General features: G+C 40.4%; 1 protein-coding gene across 2 annotated transcripts in view; it reads right to left on the bottom strand.

Moving 5' to 3' along the window:
* The window catches only part of opcml (opioid binding protein/cell adhesion molecule-like), a 441158-nt gene that overhangs the window by 54579 nt on the left and 366955 nt on the right, over positions 1 to 19624 (bottom strand). For both annotated transcript variants that reach the window (XM_026181472.1, XM_026181471.1), the window contains one exon: positions 14404 to 14529. In XM_026181472.1, coding sequence (XP_026037257.1) covers positions 14404 to 14529 — 126 coding nt within the window. The remainder of the gene's footprint in view (positions 1 to 14403; positions 14530 to 19624) is intronic.

Consider the following 19624-nt stretch of genomic DNA (forward strand, 5'->3'; position numbering starts at 1 on the left):
CACTGCCAGTTTTTCAAATAATTGTCCCTCAGGTGTCATGAAAGCTTTTTTTCACTTGCAATTTACTTGTCATCTCGCAAAAACTGAAATTCTTAAAAAAAAGAAGAAGAAAGAAATGAGAACTAGAACTGCAAAAGCCAGCTCTGTGAGAGGAAAACTACTTTTGTAAAACTTGGCAAATAAATATATGCGAGACTAGAGACCCAATGAAATCTAATTTTTGATAGCAACACTAGGAAAATGACGTTGAGTGCCAGCCATCAACACTACAAGCTTTCTTGTGTATTTATAACTGGGGTAGGTACCTTAATCCTCAGTCAGTAACAAAATTTGGCAATAATGCAACACTACAGCATATAAAGTAAAGTGAGTTGACAATTTTATTATGCCCTCATTTTGGGGAGGAATCCATGTTTAAAAAACAAAAACAAAAAAAAAAACAGAAGCAAGCGAGCAATGTCGCTATTATCTAGCTAAAGCAATAAATCATATGTAAGTTTGGATTTGACATTTGAGAATAAAAAAAAAACAATTTCCTGGGTGTTAGACTCAGTGTGCTGCATTTATAGCCTTTGTGTCTTCTCAGTTTGTTGCTGGTTTGTACCATTTGTTTGCTTGTGTCTTCACCATTAATGTTTATAGACTTCATTTTCAGTGGCCTTTTTTGCTGCTTGTCACAATAAAAGTTTGTGTTTTGTTAAATACCTCTATTCTTAGTCTCCATTCCACAATACCTGACATTACATGTACAGTAAACTTTAAAAATCGATGTTCCTAGACGGCTAATATGGTTTTCTTGCTCCAGTTTCCTGCTTTGAGTTACTATTCTTGCAATTAAGAGACAACTGTTTTCCTTAAAAGTTGAAAAAAAAGTTTTCCAATGGTAAAAGCTTTACAGCAACAATTGTCTAAGTTTAACTGATCTAATTACATTCTAAGCTTGTTGATAGCAATGTCAGTTACTTTGCAATTTCATAAAGTAATGTTTTTGAGACACTTGAATTATGAACAGCTACTGCTAGAGCTGCTAGAATACATTGGAATATTTAAGTCAGCTGACTTATATCTTTTAATCCTTCTAATGCTTTTAGTGGCTGCCAGGGGGTAGCTGGAATAATTTATGTCACCTTATGAGCTAGACCTGACACCAAGTTTTGCAGTGGAAAAAAAATAAAGGGGAAACATAAATTGACAGGAAATTGAGAAGCTGCTTCTCTGTACACAACTCAGACTCAGACTGTCACTATCTTTTATGAAGAATATATTACCAAACAATGGCTTTACAATCTCCATTGATTCAGTAGCAATGAGGACAGGATTTATAGTAAAGAGGACATAAAATCACCACATTATAACTGATCTTTTTTAATAAAGTTAAGAGTGTTGTATGTTAAGGAAAGTGTTTGGAGTTCAAATGAAAATACATAAAAAATATATTGATCATAATCGATTTTTTTAAAGTAATTTTCTGGCTTGTCTCCATATTGATGTTGTATTACTGATGCTATCCTCAGGATGGCACTCACAGCAGCACAATACAAGTAGTTCACTTATTACTGTACAAAAAAGGAAAATTGCAGAAAATGAAGCCCACAGGTGTATTGATAACCTACCCACATATCCGGTAGCATCTGGCTTTACGACAATGAGCAGGAGTGAAAGCTAAAAATAAACACCTCAGAGGAACAACTGGTGTAAGGTGTGGTGAGGTTTAGGAACACTGCTTAAGCAGATATGAACAGTGCGCAGTGATGCTGATGGCAAGTGAATCAACCAGCTGTTGGGATGCTAGTCACTTGTTTAGGGATGTTTCCTGCATAATGCTATCTGCACTTACCAGATCCTCCACTGTAAGAAGAACGGGTGGAAGTTTCAAAGCTCTCCCTGCAAGAACTCTGTGCAGAGAGTTTAGCAATTCATCAACAGCAGGTTGATAAATTGCTAACAATAAATTAAAAATAACTTAAAAGCATTTGATCTCAAATCATTTAAAATATCATTAGTTACTTTTCTTTTAAATGCTGAATGAAACTGTGGAGTTTAAATTAATTTAAATGTAAATGTGTTAAATCATATTCACTGTTGCTGTTTGACTAATAATACATTGGTATAAGAAAGCCTTTACCCATTACTATATAAGTTAGGGTTGAATTACACTGGACGCACATTGCAAATCTTTCGAAAAATACATATTTTGTTTAATTTGATAGAAGAAATATGTTTCAAAATGTTGGGACTGGGCTATGCTTACCACTGTGTAGTATCCACTCTTCCGGATGAGACAGACTGGACTTTTAGGAAATTTATTTTGTCCTTTTTTGCCTGATATAGATTTCTAGGTACTTAACACGATATTATTTATATTTGTCATTTCCTGACATGCGTATAGAAGACAATTCACATGAAAGGCCTGAAATGCAGACATACCATTTCAGGGTCCAGATTCTTCTACCATGAAGCTGTTTTAATAACTGCAGTTTAGCTGCAATTTAGCATTGCCTTGTCTTGCTGAAACATGCAAGGCCTTTAATGGAATGGAAATCATCTGGGTGGAAGCAGATGTAGCTCTAAAACCTGTATATACCTTTAATTACTGGTTGTTCCTTTTCAAATGTGCAAGCTGTCAATTGCAAAAGCACTAATCCATCCCAATACCATCAAAGATGAAAGATTTTAAAACCTCTCTACGTCTCCTCTCTTGGTCCATCTCTTCTTTATTCCAGAGGATCCAACAGATTTCACATTTTGATTTGTCTGACCACAGAACAGTTTTCCACTCCTTTGGCCAAGAGAAGAAAGTAGCATTTTTGGTTCATGTTTACATTTGTTCTAATTATTAGAGCTATAACTTGCACTAGTAGGTGGTGTGGCGGACTGTGGCAGACAGACAGTGATTTCTGCAACTGAACTGTAACTCCCTCCAAGTTGAAAAACGGACACAAGGCGTTCTTGATTTTTACTGGCATTTATTGCACACAGGTGCCACCAACAGTGCCGTGAGAACTGTACAAACAACATAAAATAATCAATTTCCACAGTAAATTGTTTTCATAGAGAATAAACAATAAAGCACAATATTAAACGACATAAAACATTCACAATTTGACCTTTACAAAATGTTAACATATTACACCTGACTACCATAAACTCAACAGTTCTGTCACAAACAAACATCTTATTTTTCTACCACAACATATAAGATACAAATTGCATACCTCATTGGCCGCATTAACTTGCAGGGGTTAATGAAAACGCATTTTGCCGTGTGCACTCTTTCCCATAGCAGGAAAACTTCGTTGCACAGGTCTACATAGCTCTACCACCAAGTGAGAGAGGAAAGCATGCTGCCCTCTACCAAGTGTGGCATGTAACTGAAATTTTGTCAACCCCCAACAACAGACTGAACATTGGTTCCACCCTGGAAACATTCTATAAACCTTTAAATGTGTATTTTTAAACCAACAATCTATACATTAAATCTGATATATTAAAATAAAGTATTTTTAACTTATTTATTATAACTTAAACCATGAAATTATTTTAAACTGCATAACTGCTGCTGATGGCAGCCACACTCCCACCAAATCACTGGTGATTTTCAACTGAACCACATTGCAAAAGAAAAAAAAGTGTAGATGTCCCTTGGGTCAAAACATAAATTACAGAGATAGGAGTTCTAAACTACTCAGCTTCAAGTAGGGTAACTATTTTGTGGATGGGTCTCTCAAGATACACTGGCTTATTAACTCTTTTTTTTCTTTGGTCATCCAGTGTTGCATCACTGATTAGCAGCTTGAGTTAACTAATGATTCCATCCTCACTAGGGTACACCTTGGTTACCTTGGCCAACTTCCACTCATATCTGGGTAGACTATTATCCATCAGCATCACAATGTCAATGATCTTGGCATTACTCTGTGTTTTGTACCATTTTCCTCTCTGCTGAAGATTCAGCAAGTATTCCCTTTTCCATCTGGTCCAGAATTCATTGGCTAGGTATTGCACCTTGCGCCATCTCTTCCGAAGATAAAGGTCTTCCTTCACAAACTCACCAGGTGGTGGTAAAACCACTGAAGACTTCATGGTCAGGATGTGATTCGGTATAACAGGCTGTGGACCAGTGGGATCATTCAGCAGGTGAGTTGTTAAGGGCCTACTATTTATGATCGCCATGACTTCATAAAGGTAGGTACACAAGGATGAAGTGTCAAGCCTTTTGGATAAATGATCCAAAATGGATGTCAACATACTTCTAATTGTCCTGATCTACCTTTCCGAGGCCCCACCCATATGGCTGGTAGATGCTGGGTTCATGACAAACTCACAACCTAGTTGTTTTAGGCTTTCTTAATCCATTTTCTTTACAGATTCCAAGAACTCTCGTCTTGCTCCAGCAAAGTTGGTTGGTTGAACACTTCCATGTATGGCGATAAAGAGTCGAAGAACATTAATGAAGGCATCACTGGTCATGTCGTCAAGTAACTCTATATGCACAGCACGAGAGCATAGACATGTGAATAGCAGACTGTAGCGTTTAAGTTCCTTTCTTCCCTCCTTAACGTAAAACGGGCCAAAGCAGTCCATTCCACACTAGGCAAAGGGAGGCGATGTTTCAACTCTTTCACGCGGTAAATCTGCCATTCTTTGTACTTCAGCATTCCTTCTGAATTTCCTACATTTGATACACTTGTAGATGTAGGAAGACACTGCGTGACTACATCGTAATAGCCAAATGCCATTTGATTGCAGCTCATTCATAGTCATCCCACGTCCCTGGTAATGAACCTTTTGATGGAAGTGTTCAATCAGCAACTTTGATATGTGGTTTTTGCTCGGCAAGATCGCTGGATGTTTGATGTGTGGGTGTAAATCTGCATGCTCCAGCTGACCTCCCACTCTTAGCACACCATTTTCATCCATGAAGGGATTCAGTTTGTGCTGCCTATTTGCACAGTCTCTTGTTATTGTCTCTTTCTTCGATTTCAGATCTTTGATTTCTTCGGAAAACAGTTTGTTTTAAACAGTAGCTATGTTGAAAAGCTCTGCTTCTTTCCTCTCCTCAAGACTGGTGACTTTGTTGGTTCTGCACATCAGACCCTTGACCTCTTTGACACATCGCATCAGTCGTGCAATGGCTTTAACTAGCCTTATCCAGTTTGAGAACTTTGAGAAATGATTGAGCAACGAACCTTCTGTGGTCAGTGTCTTATGGACAAAAGTCTTACGAAGTTTTGGATCTTCAGCTCCCAACTCTCCCACCTTAATCTCATCAGTAGGATGTTTATCCTGCCAGAGAAAATCTGGACCCAGTTGGAAGTAATTAGTCCCTTTTCTGTCAGACCCCTTGATGCATGGTCAGCAGTATTGTTCTCAGAAGTCACATATCTCCATTGGTCTGGATCGGAACCATCTTGGATACGCTGAATGCGATCTGCCAAAAATATGTGAAACCTTCTAGCATCGTTGTTGATGTATCCAAGAACAACCTTCGAATCCGTCCAGAAGAATTCTTGGGCTTGAACTTCCAACTCCCTTTTAAGCAGGTGACTCGTTCACACTGCTGCTGATAGCTCAAGCCAGGGTACTGTGGTGACCTTTGTAGGAGTCACCCTGGCTTTGCCAATAACTAGAGAACAGTGGACTTGGTTTGAAACACTGATTGCTCTCAAGTAAGAACATTCACCGTACCCTTTAACACTCGCATCTGAGAAATGCAGCTCATATCTTTCAACTTTCTCAAAACCTTCTGGGAGATAACAGCCCTGAATTTTGATGCCAGCCAGGTTCTTTAAATCTAACAGCCAAAACTGCAACCGTGGTTTGAGCTCTTCTGACAGTGGCTCATCCCATCCAACCTTGTCTTGATACATCTGTTGGAGTATTTGCTTTCCAACCAGAATAAATGGTGCCACAAAGCCAAGAGGGTCATAGATGGATGCCACAGTTGATAAGACTCCTCTTCTAGAAAGTGGACGCCCATTCACAATCACTCTGAAATGGAACTGGTCTGAAACAATGCACCATTTGATTCCCAGAGCTCTCTCAATTTGGGACTCACCAAGAACCAAGTCACTATTTTGTACTCAATCTGCACGTTCACTCTCTGGAATGGATGCAAGTACCTCATGATTGTTGGAAATGAATTTGTGAATTTGCAGTTTGCCAGCACTGCAGAGTTGCCTTGCTTCCTATACCAACTTGATGGCTTCATCTTTGGTTGCGACACTTGTGAGCCCATCGTTCACATAAAAGTTTTGTTCAATGAACTGAATGGTTATTTCACTGTAGTGACCATGTCCTTGGGCGGCAATATATTTCAACCCAAAGTTTGCACAACCAGGGGAGGAGGCAGCTCCAAATAGGTGCACTCGCATGCGATAGACAGATGGTTGAGCCTGGAAGTTTCCATTGTCCCACCAGAGAAATCTCAAGTAGTCCTGGTCCTCTGCTTTGATGTGAAACTGATGGAACATACACTCAATATCGCACATTATAGCGACTTGTCCCTTGCGAAAGCGGCAGAGAACACCTATCAGGCTGTTCGTTAATTCTGGTCTAGTGAGAAGGTAGTCATTTAATGACACGCCTTCAAATCTTGCTGAGAAGTTGAACACAACCCATATTTTTCCTGGCTTGTGTGGATGATACACTCCATGATGAGGAATGTACCACACAGGACTGTTGTTAATTTCTCCTCTTGGGACCTTTTCTGCGTCCCCATTTGTTATGATTTCACTCATAAAGGTTGTGTAGTCCTTTTGGTATTGTTTGTCTTTTTCGAATCTTTCTTTCAAGCATCGGCGCCTATGAACTGCACATGCCTTGTCTGGGAGATTTGGTCGATCTTTCTTGAAGGGAAGCGGCATTTCACAGTGACCGTCTGCTTTAATTTTGATTCCTTCTTCCATTATGGTTAGAAAATGCAAATCTTCCTGAGATAAATTAGGATCCTCCACTCTTCTCTCACTGAAGTGATACTCAAGCATCCTCAGCACATCTGGTGGCGAAATTAACTCCTTAACTTGGGTTCAACATATGTATTTCACTTCATTTGTGAGCTTCTTAGATGTCTGGAGATGAGGTTTCACCGACTTCATGACAATCTTGTGGCTGCTTCCTATGGAATCACCATTGTTGACACATGGGCTAACACAACCGACTATGCTCCATACTAAATATGTCTTTTGAGCAAATGGCTCGTTGTCTTTACCTGGGACAACCTCTCGGGTTAGCAAAGCCTGTGGGCAGTTATATGCTATGAGAAGCCCTACATCACACTCAATCAATGGAGCAATCTCCGCAGCAAGATGCTCTAGGTGTGGCCAAGCTCTTGCCATTTTTGGTGTAGGAATGTGACTTAGATTGGCAGGTATTGTCATGTCTATGTGTAGGCAGGCAGGAAGAGAGGACCCAAAATGCAGGACTCACTGAGGTGGAAGTAACTCAAAAACACACAGCTTTATTGCTGGTAAGAAGCAGAACAGAAAAACACTAACTAAACTGGAAGAACAGAATAACTAGGCAGGTAGGCTGGCTGGCAAACGGAACACACAGAGGGTGAACAGATGTTAACGACGCGACACCGAGTAGGGGAAGACACAGACACTAAATACAAGAGGTGAACGGAGTGAAGAGGAAACAGCTGGGAGACATGGCTGACGCTGATTACACTGACGAGACAGGGAGAGCACAAAGCTGAACGCACTGACAAAGGACACAGACCTACAAAATAAAACAGGAAGCACACGCCAGACAGAGACACAGACTCGTAAACAGGCATAATGACATCATGGACAGACAGAGGGACATACGGGCAGAGAAGACTAAGCACAGGCAACCTAAACCAAACATGAGGGCAAGATAACAAAACCTAAACCAGAAATAATCATCATCGTCATCATCATCAACATCATCATCAGATAACTAAAGAATCAGAATATAATTATAATCAAAACAGTATCACCAGAGAATAAGAACTAATCAACAATGCAAAAATAAACCAAAACATAAGAAACTCAAAATGCTGGGTCAAACCGACCCAGGACCGTGACAGGTATGAACTCTCTTGAATAGGTTACAGGGAGAGAAATCTTCTTTGATGAATAGAAACCTCTCAACTGGAGTCCAACTAAACTCTGACTTGGGATGATTGTATTTCTGGATGAAAGTGTGGAGAGTTTTAACTGCACAGACTCCCCTTTAGTTACCAGAGCTTCTCCCTTATCTTGCATGACAAATGTGGTATCGCTTTGGTTATCAAGTAGTGCATATATACGAGAATTTCATTCTCTGGGTTAGTTGATGTAGATAACCAAACTGGGACAACTGTAGAGGAGTACATGCTGTCCATGCCTTGCACTACTCTGTTTGATGTAGCTTCATTTGATGGTTCAGGGGTGTGTTTGCTCTCTGTTCTTTCCTTTGACTTAGCATATTTTGAGTTTTTTACACTCTCCCCATGCTCATCACTGCTTTTCTCTCTTCTGGTTGCCCTTTCGCAATCTTCATGTAAACATGTTGGGTGTCTTTCCTTACATGTTTCACAAAGACTCCTTCTTTTGCAGGTCCTTGAATGATGTCCTGGTTGTAAACATCCAAAGCACAACTTCTTTGTCTGGACAAATTTAACGCGTTCTTCAACTCGTTTTTCCTTGAATTTCCAGCATGTCTGAATACCATGATTGCATTTTTCCCAGAAGGTGCATCTCTTGGGTTCTGCATTCTCTTCAGAGTTGCTCACAAGCACCTTTGCACCAACGTTTCGTGCCTTTGTTGTCTTTATTTTTTCACCATCACTGGACTTCAAGGCATGAAGAGAAGTTACTGGATTGCAAGCTATTTTTGCTTCCTTTGTGATGAATTCTACAAACTGACTGAAAGTAGGAAACACACTACAAGTTTCTTCTATCTCAATCACCTTCCTATTCCAACTGGCCACCAGCCATTCTGGCAGTTTTGTTAGAAGTTTTTGACTTTCATCACAGTCGTTCAATACTTCCAGACTCTTAATCTGGGACATTGCAGCCTGGCAGCCTCTAAGGAAGTCTGAAAAATCCCTCAGCTCAACACTGTCTTTGGGTCCGATTGTGGGCCATGCTGCAAGCTTATCCTGGAAAGCTTTAGCTATCACAAATGAGCTTCCAAATCTTTCTTCCAGGATATCCCATGTTGAGTCGTAAGCTGCATCTGTTCTTAATAGGAATTACACTCAACAAAAATATAAACGCAACACCTTTGTTACTGCTCCCATTCCCCATGGGATGGACGTAGAGACCTAAAATTCATTCCAGATACACAATATAACCATCCCTCCCAAACAGTGGTCACAAATCAGTCCAAATGTGTGGTAGTGGGCACATCTGCTATATTGAGATAATCCATCCCACCTCACAGGTGTGCCACATCAGGATGCTGATCTGACATCATGAGTAGTGCACAGGTGTACCTCAGACTGCCCACAACAAAAGGCCACCCTGGAATGTGCAGTTTTGTCTCACAGCAAAATGCCACAGATGCCACAAGCAATGAGGGAGCGTGCAATTGGCATGCTGACAGCAGGAATGTCAACCAGATCTGTCGCCCGTGCATTGAATGTTCATTTCTCTACCATAAGCCGTCTCCACAGGCGTTTCAGAGAATATGGCAGCACATCCAACCGGCCTCACAACCGCAGACCTCGTGTAACCACACCAGCCCAGGACCTCCACATCCAGCAGGTTCACCTCCAAGATCGTCTGAGACCAGCCACCCAGACAGCTGCTGGAACAATTGGTTTGCACAACCAAACAATTTCTGCACAAACTGTCAGAAACCGTCTCAGGGACGCTCAACTGCATGCCCGTCGTCCTCATCGGGGTCTTGACCTGACTCCAGCTCGTCGCCGTAACAGACTTGTGTGGGCAAATGCTCACATTCGATGGCGTCTGGCACGTTGGAGAGGTGTGCGCTTCACGGATGAATCATGGTTCACATTGTTCAGGGCAGATGGCAGCTGAGAATGTCCCAGTTCTTGCATGGCCAGCATACTCACCGGACATGTCACCCATTGAGCATGTTCGGGATGTGCTTGACCGGCGTATACGACAGCGTGTACCAGTTCCCACGAATATCCAACAACCTCGCACAGCCATTGAAGTGGAGTGGACCAACATTCCACAGGCCACAATTGACAATCTGATAGACTCCATGCGACGATGTGTTGCACTGCATGAGGCAAATGGTGGTCACACCAGATACTGACCGGTTCTGGGTCCCCAGACCCCCAATAGCGCAAAAAACTGCACATTCCAGGGTGGCCTTTTGTTGTGGGCAGTCTGAGGTACACCTGTGCACTACTCATTATGTCAGATCAGCATCCTGATGTGGCACACCTGTGAGGTGGGATGGATTATCTCAATATAGCAGATGTGCCCACTACCACACATTTGGACTGATTTGTGACCACTGTTTGGGAGGGATGGTTATATTGTGTATCTGGAATGAATTTTAGGTCTCTACGTCCATCCCATGGGGAATGGGAGCAGTAACAAAGGTGTTGCGTTTATATTTTTGTTGAGTGTAACTTTTGATGGCCCTTTTTGCAGGTCCACCAACGTATTTACAAAGGTAATAGGCCTTTTCATTTACTGGAATGTTTTTCCTACCTATTAGGGTTTGAAATGACATCTTCCAATCGTTGTTTCTCAGTGGGTCTCCTATGAAGACAGAAGATTCAGGTACTGGTAGACGGCTTACATTAATAGACTCTGCTATTGCTTCAGCAAGGACTGTGACACTATCTGTTTGGTGTATCACGGGATGCTCACGTGGACTCCTTACAGCTCCTGGAGATCTATGTTGCTGAGCTGCATGGTTATGAAGTAACTCTGTTATTTCCTCATCTGAGCTTGCATCTTGTTCATAAACTTGGAGCCGTGCCTTTGCCGCACTTAACTTCTTAACAGTCTGTAAGCACTTCTCTTCCAGTGCTTTCTTTCTTGCCACATTTTCTTCCTCTTGTAATGCAATCCTCTTTCTATCTTCTTCTTCAAGGCTTTCAAGTTCTTGTTGTTCACATTCTATCTCCTGCAGGACCTTTAGTGCAGCTTGTGTGGCAGCCAGCTCTACTACAGCCTCTTGTCTCTTAATGGAGGAAAGGCTTGACTTTCGCGACTTTATGCTGGAACTGCTTTCACGTGTGCATCACCCTTAGATGCACACGTGGGGTCAAAAATGACCCCATGGGTTGTTTTTCTTCAAAATCTTAAAAATGAAAAGTTGTAATATATTCATGTTGAAGGTATTCCTCATAAAATATGTTTGTAACATGAGGCTATTTGCGATTTTATTTATTTTTTCAATAATTTAAAAAATGCAGTTTTTGTATCACTACCCCACTCTTCCACAAGTGGGATCAAAAATGACCCCAAGCAGTTCCTATGGAATTTTCTATGAACCTTTAATTCTTAGCAACTCTGAGTGTCCCACTTACACTTCTGATGGATCAGGAATTTATTTTTAGACAGTAACAAACGATTTATACTTTTCTGTGCATTTCAAACATTGTCCTTTCTGATGTTTATTTTTAATATCTAAAGTAACATAGCTACTATGAGGCCAGCTAGGATCCCTGTGGACCTTGCCCTACAAATGATCCAGGATGGAGGGGATGAAGAGCCCATCAGAGGCATTGACTCAGAATCTGACATCTTAGATATAGAGGACCCAGACTACACCACTGAATAAGGCCAGTGAGACACAGAGAAGTCCTCTGAAGAGGAAATGGATATTGTGTCTAACAGAATGAGCCCCTCTTCCTGCTCAATATTCTGAATAGTTGGCCAGGGCTTGCACCTGGGTTTAGTACTGTCTCCCCAATAGATGCATGGAAGATGTTCATGTCTGATAATATAATAGAGGAGGTGCTGACATGCACAAACATGGAGGCACGAAGAGTAGCCAGAGACAGGGGAAAAGAGTGGAAAAATGTAATCTAACATAAGCTCATGGCCTTCATTTGATTAACCATTCTTGCAGGAAGTGAACTGGTATGTACCATTCGGTGTGTTTTTTGGGAGTCCTCTGCACTCTTCCACACCCGTGGAAGAGTGTAGGTATTGGTAGGTTGTGCATCCAAGGGTTAAGGGCAGAGGCATCAAAAGCATCAAATTGGCTATTCTTCCCTTGTCTTTTTAAAGATAAAACTCATTGCTACAGCCAGGAAAAAAATACAAAATTCACCCTTTAGACCTGCTTTTTTTTGTTTGTTTCTGTCTCTATTGTTATGTATGTATGTATGTATGTTCTGTCACTAGTTAGCTTACATAAATCAATGTAGGAGTATTAACAACAATGCCATTTTATGTATTTGGACAAGATAGCACTACATTTACTCTAAAACTGTAACTTCAAGAATTTTAATTTTAAATTCAGTTTCATGCACAGTGTTAAATGTGTAACAGTTGTTCAGAATAGGTGTCAGTGGTATAAATTAGACTTAGTACATGTAGTGTTTCATGTACTCCACATACACGGTAATTTTACAGTAATTCACTTGAAACAGTTTCTTGTGAAATTTTAAGTTCAAAATAAGTAACATTTGCCAAAGATTCTTTTCTTATTCACAGTGAAGGTGCAGCACCTTCTATGCAAAGTTACAATCGTTTATGTTGCTGACACTATTTGAGAGTGAACATTTTATGCCAGTTATATAAGTAATATAAAGTGCAAGACAACATTGCAGATTTAAGACATTTGAGACATTCAAGCAGCTTAAATCTTGAAAAACACGGTTTGGCAATGAAGTGAGCAAACAAGCACCAACACTATCCTTTGAGGGAATGGTTCATTATCACTAGTGACAAACATGAAAAGCAAATGGTAATAAGCGAGTCTGAAATGCTACTCTGCAGGAAAAACATTTACGATTCTGAGTGCCAGCAACAATTTCTTTGGCTGCCCAAAGATCTCCCCACATAGTATTTCTTTTCTTTAGTGCTAGTCAGAGAAACGCCAAGTAAGATAATCCATTACTTTCCCCACTGACTAGAGCACATACACGCACAAGCATAAAGGCAATATACCAGGTTGACTGGCTGTTGATGCCAGTTTATTACTTCTAATTCTATTTACCACTATTCTTGCAACTGTGCACCAGCTCACAGTGGGTTGTAAAGAGTTTCTTTCTGATATGGGGGGAGTTTCAAATCACATAACAGAGTGACTTTTTATATTTACATTTTACTTACTATTTCCTTTAATTTCCTCTTGATAAAATAAAAGGTATGTTTTGAAATGCAACATAATTTGTATTTCTTAAAACTTAAAACTGAATTGAATATGCAGTCTGTGTTAATCACACCAGTCCACACTGTAGTTATTCTAATAGGGATTAACTGATTTAATTTAATTGCCTTAGGGCAACTGTAGTTGTGATTTGGTGTTATACAAATTAAACTGGATTGAACTGAATATGACTTAAGACTTATTTTATAGCATTTTTAAACACTAAGGAAACCAGTAAATGCAGGGAGGCAGAAACACTGAATGACTGAGGTAGTGAAGGGTTCCTACGGTGTGGAAACCAGGTTTTGCTGGCTCTAGACAACTGTAAAAGAAAGAGCAACAGCTTGGCTGTAAGCATTCATGTTATGTTGGAGGCTTAATATCTGATCCTATAGAGAAGCAGCACATAACATACACTGCTGAAAGCACAGTTGGAAGCGCAATTAGAACATAAAACACACAAAGATACACATACGTAGTGGCACACAGAGCATCTTAGGTGGTATTTTGCTGTGAGGAGCCAACAATCCAAACAAGCCAAACAATCAAAAAATGAGCTGTGGCCTCTAGCCAAGTAATACTTTGATTGGAGTTCATTCTTGTCAGGCCACAGACTGTGCAGTTTCATCTCCTTAAATCCACCACTTTGAAAAGAAGAAAGGGTTGCGGCCTATAATTAATCTTAAACCCTGTTGTGGAAAGTGTACGTTAATAAAAACAGCTACAGATTAATTTCCATCTAGAGATAAATAGCTGTTCTACATATAGAAGAAAATTCATGTGAAACAAGAATTGGGAGTGTTGTGTGGGAATCTCAAGTGTATCTGAGTGTGTGGGGAGTTGGTTTAGACACCTTTACACTGAGGTAATGAGTTGCTTCACATATTTGTTTTGAGAAACTTTTAAATGAACTTTGACAACTTGAATGTTAATAGAGATCAATATAAATTTTCTAGTTTTGGACAAAAGAAAAGTGTAGTAACAAATTCATGATTCAAAATAATAACAAAATAATTTTTTATGCCACCATGAGTTTACAACTCAACTGGAATCCAAAAGGTTCTGCTACGGGGTACTCTATCACAGGATTTACACACAGTAATCAGCTGAACAATGAAATAAAAATAAACCATGGCTTACCCCTTGGTGAATGATGCTTCCAAATTATGTTTGCATCAGGTCGACCAACTGCCAGGCACATAAGATTGACGTTGCTGCCTTCATTCACCGTGACGTCCTTTGATATGTTAGTGATCCTGGCAGGTACTGAGGGTAGAAAGAAGAATCGTGATTGATGTTTTTACTCTAATTAATGACAAATAAGCGAAGTACTTGCTATTGCATGTGGTCAGACCCATGATGAGGTTAAAAATAACCCCAGGGATGGGGACTCAATTAGCATGAAATTAGCTGACAAATCTCTCAATTCTCTGGCTCGGTGTGATGTTATACATGATTGATTTTCTTCATCATGTATCTATGCCACATTGCTTATTAGACAAGCATCAGACTAATTTTAAGTACGACAGGATTTTAACTTTCACCAAGGAAATTTGATTTGTGTGTGTGGCAGGCTCATTGATTGAGTGTGCTCTGTAAGAGGATAACCTCAAGTCAAGGGTTAGACGTTACTGTCCTTCACTGTAATTTAACTCTCTCATATTGACTTGAACTTTAAAACCACATTAGCCCAAAATGCTGGGTTGACATTCATAGAAGAAAAGGACAGATGAGAATGGGCATGTGCCTTAATTGATCATAAATAATTTCATATCAAGAAAACAAAAATACAACAGTACAAACCTGGTCTGTGAAGGTTCTCAGTGATCCAGGTCATTGTAGTCTAAGGAGCTTGGAAAGAAAAGCGTCTGGACGTCTTTAAGTTGCTTGAAGACGTTTCAACTCTCATCCAAGAAACTTCTTCCGTTCTAGGGCCCTAGAATGGAAGAAGTTTCTTGGATGAGAGTTGAAACGTCTTCAAGCAACTTAAAGAAGTCCAGACGCTTTTCTTTCCAAGCTCCTTAGAGTACAAACCTGGCCACATTTATAGTATTAATGTTACTGTGTTGTGAAAAAGTGTTTGCCCCTTTCCTGATTTCCTATATTTTTGTCACACTTAAATGTGATTATTAAGCAAATTTAAATATTAGACAAAGATAACATAAGTAAACACAAACGTTTCTAGATGAAGGTGTTTATGATTAAGGAGAAAGAAATTGAAACATAATTGGCCCTGTGTGAAAAAGCGATTGTCCCCTAACTCTAAAATTATTCAGGAATGCGCTAATAGAATGACAGAAGGAGCGAGGTGTTGCACCAAGGATGAATATAAGAAAAAACGTTTTTTGATCATGCAAAGCTACTATTGAACACTCCAAGAAAAATATGTTAGAAATAACTATTATAGGGCTTATTTCACTGGACTATAAAGTGATCCATTTTATTAGCCATTATTTTGCAGGTGTGGTAATGTTTTAGTCCTCATCTCCTCACCTGATGCTTCTATTTTTGTTTGTTGTTGCTCATTGTCCCTGCTTTCCCTCTTTGTACGTTTATGTGCGTGTGTGTGTGCACATGTTCTCGCCTTCATATGAACATGGGGCCTTGACAGTTTTCCACTCTGAAGCCAGCCACACCTGACAATGATCACATGTTTGTAGCTCATCACTAGAGACCTACTTAACAGAGTGGCTGTGCTTCAGTCAACACTGGATTGTTGTGTGGCAACAGTCAGCTCGTGCAACTGTGTTTTGGCAAGTAAGGAGAACCATGTGGAGGGAGCCATGTGTGTTATTGTAAATATTGCTGTGGAAGCTGTGGAGAAAGAAGCTTTTGGAAGAGGAGTCACTGTACTGGAAGCTGGGAAGTCACTGCTGAAAAGATTACGTTATACTCTAAATAAATTCACTGTCTTCATTCTGGGAGTCCTGCATTGGGTCCTATTTTCCTGACAGATTTGACCGAATGATCCAGCCAGAATGGACTATTAAATTCCGGTTCTTTAGTATTCTTTATGGCCAAGAAAGACACAGGGCTCAAAGTGGTCCTTTTACTTTAAAAATGATCTTTATTTTACATATCCGGATATGGAGACCTGAACACAAAACACACAACCCCAGGTCTGAAGCACAAACGGAAGCCTAGGTATTTATATACTCGCTCTCTACATCACACCAAACTTTAAGTTTCGATCAAACAGCCTAGTTGGTTTCACTTTCTAGCTGCAAAAGCACGCTCTGCAAAAGCATGTAATTTCCTGTCAGCCTGCAACCTAGTTTTACACTGAAGTCTGGGCCTCTCTTATATAAACCAATATAATCAGCATAAAAGCATTTAAGATTATATATTTATTACCTAACAGGACCCAGTGGATTTGAGCCCTGTCAAGCGAATGCTAACGATACAGGAAGACTGACTGGATGGACGCAAAAAAATATTACAACACATTTCCAAGGAGCAGAGGTCAATGCAACCACACTTTGCGGAAATGCTTAAGATGCTTGAGTCTAGTTTATTCATTATGTTCTCAGTGTATTTTATATTTTCTAGTTTATTTTGCTTACACACTGGAGTTTATTTAGTATTTCTAGTTTAGGTTGTATTGGGTGTTGGTCCAGTTCATGTCTTTTTATCAAATCTCTGTGTCTTTCCCTCAGTATTCTCCACCTGTTGCCTGTTTCTCCAGTCACGGGCCCCATTTCTTCTCCCTCTGTTTCCTGGGTTTCGTCTGTCTGTGTGCCACTATTTCCTGTTTCAGTTTGACAGTCTCTTGTCCTATGTTTAGTGGGTGGCTGTAGCTCAGGTGACAGAGCAGGTCAGCCGCTAATCAGAAGGTCGGTGGTTCGATCCCAGGTTCGATCCCAGGCTGCCTCCTGGCTGCATGCCAAATATCCCCATGTTTGCCTACTGGTGGTGGTCAGAGGGCCCGGTGGCGCCAGTGTCCGGCAGCCTCGCCTCTGTCAGTGCGCCCCAGGGCAGCTGTGGCTACAATGTAGCTTGCCATCGCCAGTGTGTGAATGTGAGTGTGAATGGGTGAATGACTGAATGTAGTGTGAAGCGCTTTGGGGTCCTTAAGGACTAGAAAAGCGCTATACAAATGCAGGCCATTTACCATGTTTCATGTTCAGCTGTCTTGTTAGTTTATGGTCAGTCTGTTTCCTCCTGTGGTTTGTTTCCTCATCTGCCCTTGTGTATATTCAGCGTCGGCCTCTGTCCTGCGTTGTTATGTTCATTAGTTTAGTTCCGATGTTTTCCCAGTTTTGTTTTTGTATTAGGACATCCAGCAATAAAGCAGTGTTTTAGTTGTTCTGCCTATTGAGTCTGCATTTTGGGTCCAATCCCCTTCTCTCATGACATTAACAGCTGTGTTTTGTTCATATTCAGGAAACTGTGTAGCGTGTCGAGGGAGCCAAGTGTGTTTTCGTAAATGTTGCTGTGGGAGCTGTGGCAACAGCTTTTAGAAAAGAATTCACTGCACTAGAAAGTCACTGCTGATATTGAAACTGTTTTGCACTGTATTGTTTTACACTCAAAATATACTCATTGTCTTTGTTCTGGAAGTCCTGCATTTGGGTCCTGTTTTCCCAACAGGCTTCACAGATAATTTACACCATCAAGATGGCATCACTACTTCTGATTTTTTGGAACTCGTTTGTGACAGATTTTGTTCATTTTTATGGACAGAATTTCTTCTCAGCTTCTCATCTCTGCTTTTGAAGATGATGCAGTTCTGTTGGCTTCATCAGGAGGTGGCCTCCAGTTCGCACTGGAGCGGTTCAGAGCTAAGTGAGACCCGATGTAAATGAGAATCAGCACCTCAAAGTCTTAGACCATGGTCCACATCCAGAAAAGGGTGAAGTGCCCATTCCAACTCAGGGGCCAGTTATCGCCCCAAGTGTAGGAATTTAAATATTACGGGGTCTTGTTCACTAGTGAGGGGAGCGGGAGATGGGCAGACGGAGTTGGACTGCGGCTGCAGTGATGCGGATGCTGTACTGTTGCCTTGCATTAAACTGCAATTAAGAGACTTCTCTATCTTTTGCTTACAGCAGTTAAACTAATGCCATGGAATGAATGTATGATTCAATGAGAGGAAAATGTAACATGCTGGACTTTTAAGAAGTTTTAAATGGAATGGGATGGTTGTGGTGGGTGGTGCGGTTTGGAACCATTGTTATAGTGACCACAGAATTTAATGAAGTAGCATCTGTTTGCAGAGTAAGTGAAGGGTCTCCAGCTTGATAATGCCAGTAGGCAGGTGATTGAAAAAAACATACCTCCCCTGCCACCGGGCTTGCTAAGTTGTGGCTTGTGGCTGGGGATGCATCATCCTTCATATCAGCACAACCAAGGTTTTATAGTAAGTAGTTAATTAGAAAATGAAATCCAGAAGCGATCAAAGGAGGAAACTAATGCTTTCCTTTAATATTTGTTGAACATCTAGGCAAAAGTGCTGAGAATGATTTTCTCTGCAATATTTTTTTCTAATTTTAACCTTCATTCTACTGGTAAATGGGTTTCATTCACATGGAAAGGAACAGAAATGCTACAATGTGTTATCCTAATGGCACAAGAAGAAGTACATAATGATATAGTATGCATGGCTAGAATGACTTGCAATGATGTGTTTGAGAAGATAAATCATACATTTATGACAAATGCCAGTGTCAGAAAATGCAATAGCAAAATGTGTAGATGGATATTTCTAGATGTTTGGAAAGTAGGTACCTAAAATAAGCTAAGCAACAACATCCATGCTCATCTTCCCACTCCTACTAAGGGGATTAGGAAGGATTGGGAGCCTTTGCTCCCAATTTACTTCAGCAGAGATAGCACAATTATCATTTAAACTACTTCAAGTCCTGATTTAAAAACAGAAACTAACAAGACATACTCCAAGAATGTGCCTCCACCAAAACAGCTCACTCTCAAATTCAAATTCAAATTCAAATTCAAATTTTATTTGTCACACACACACAACCATACACAGTATGACATGGGGGTGAAATGCTTGTAGCTGTACAATGCCCGACCATTAAATGACAGAAGAAAAGTTTTACAATATTTACAATTTACAGTTTACTACAAAAATTTACAAATTAACTTAGGAATGTACAGTAAAGAATGTGCAAATAGCAGAAGAGATTATAAAGATAAGGATTATAAATTATAGGAATTATAGGATTATAGGAAATGTGTGGTGGTGCGTGTGGTGACGTGTGTGAGAGTCCAGTCTTATAGTGACGTGTTTGGGAGAGTCCAGTCCTACACCTGGTTCAGGCCCCGAATAGCCTGGGGGAAGAAGCTCCTCCTCATTCTCTCTGTTTTGGCCTTAAGGGAGCGGAAGCGCTTCCCAGACCTC

Source organism: Astatotilapia calliptera, chromosome 10 (assembly GCF_900246225.1).
Source record: "Astatotilapia calliptera chromosome 10, fAstCal1.2, whole genome shotgun sequence".
Taxonomy (NCBI): Eukaryota; Metazoa; Chordata; class Actinopteri; order Cichliformes; family Cichlidae; genus Astatotilapia; species Astatotilapia calliptera.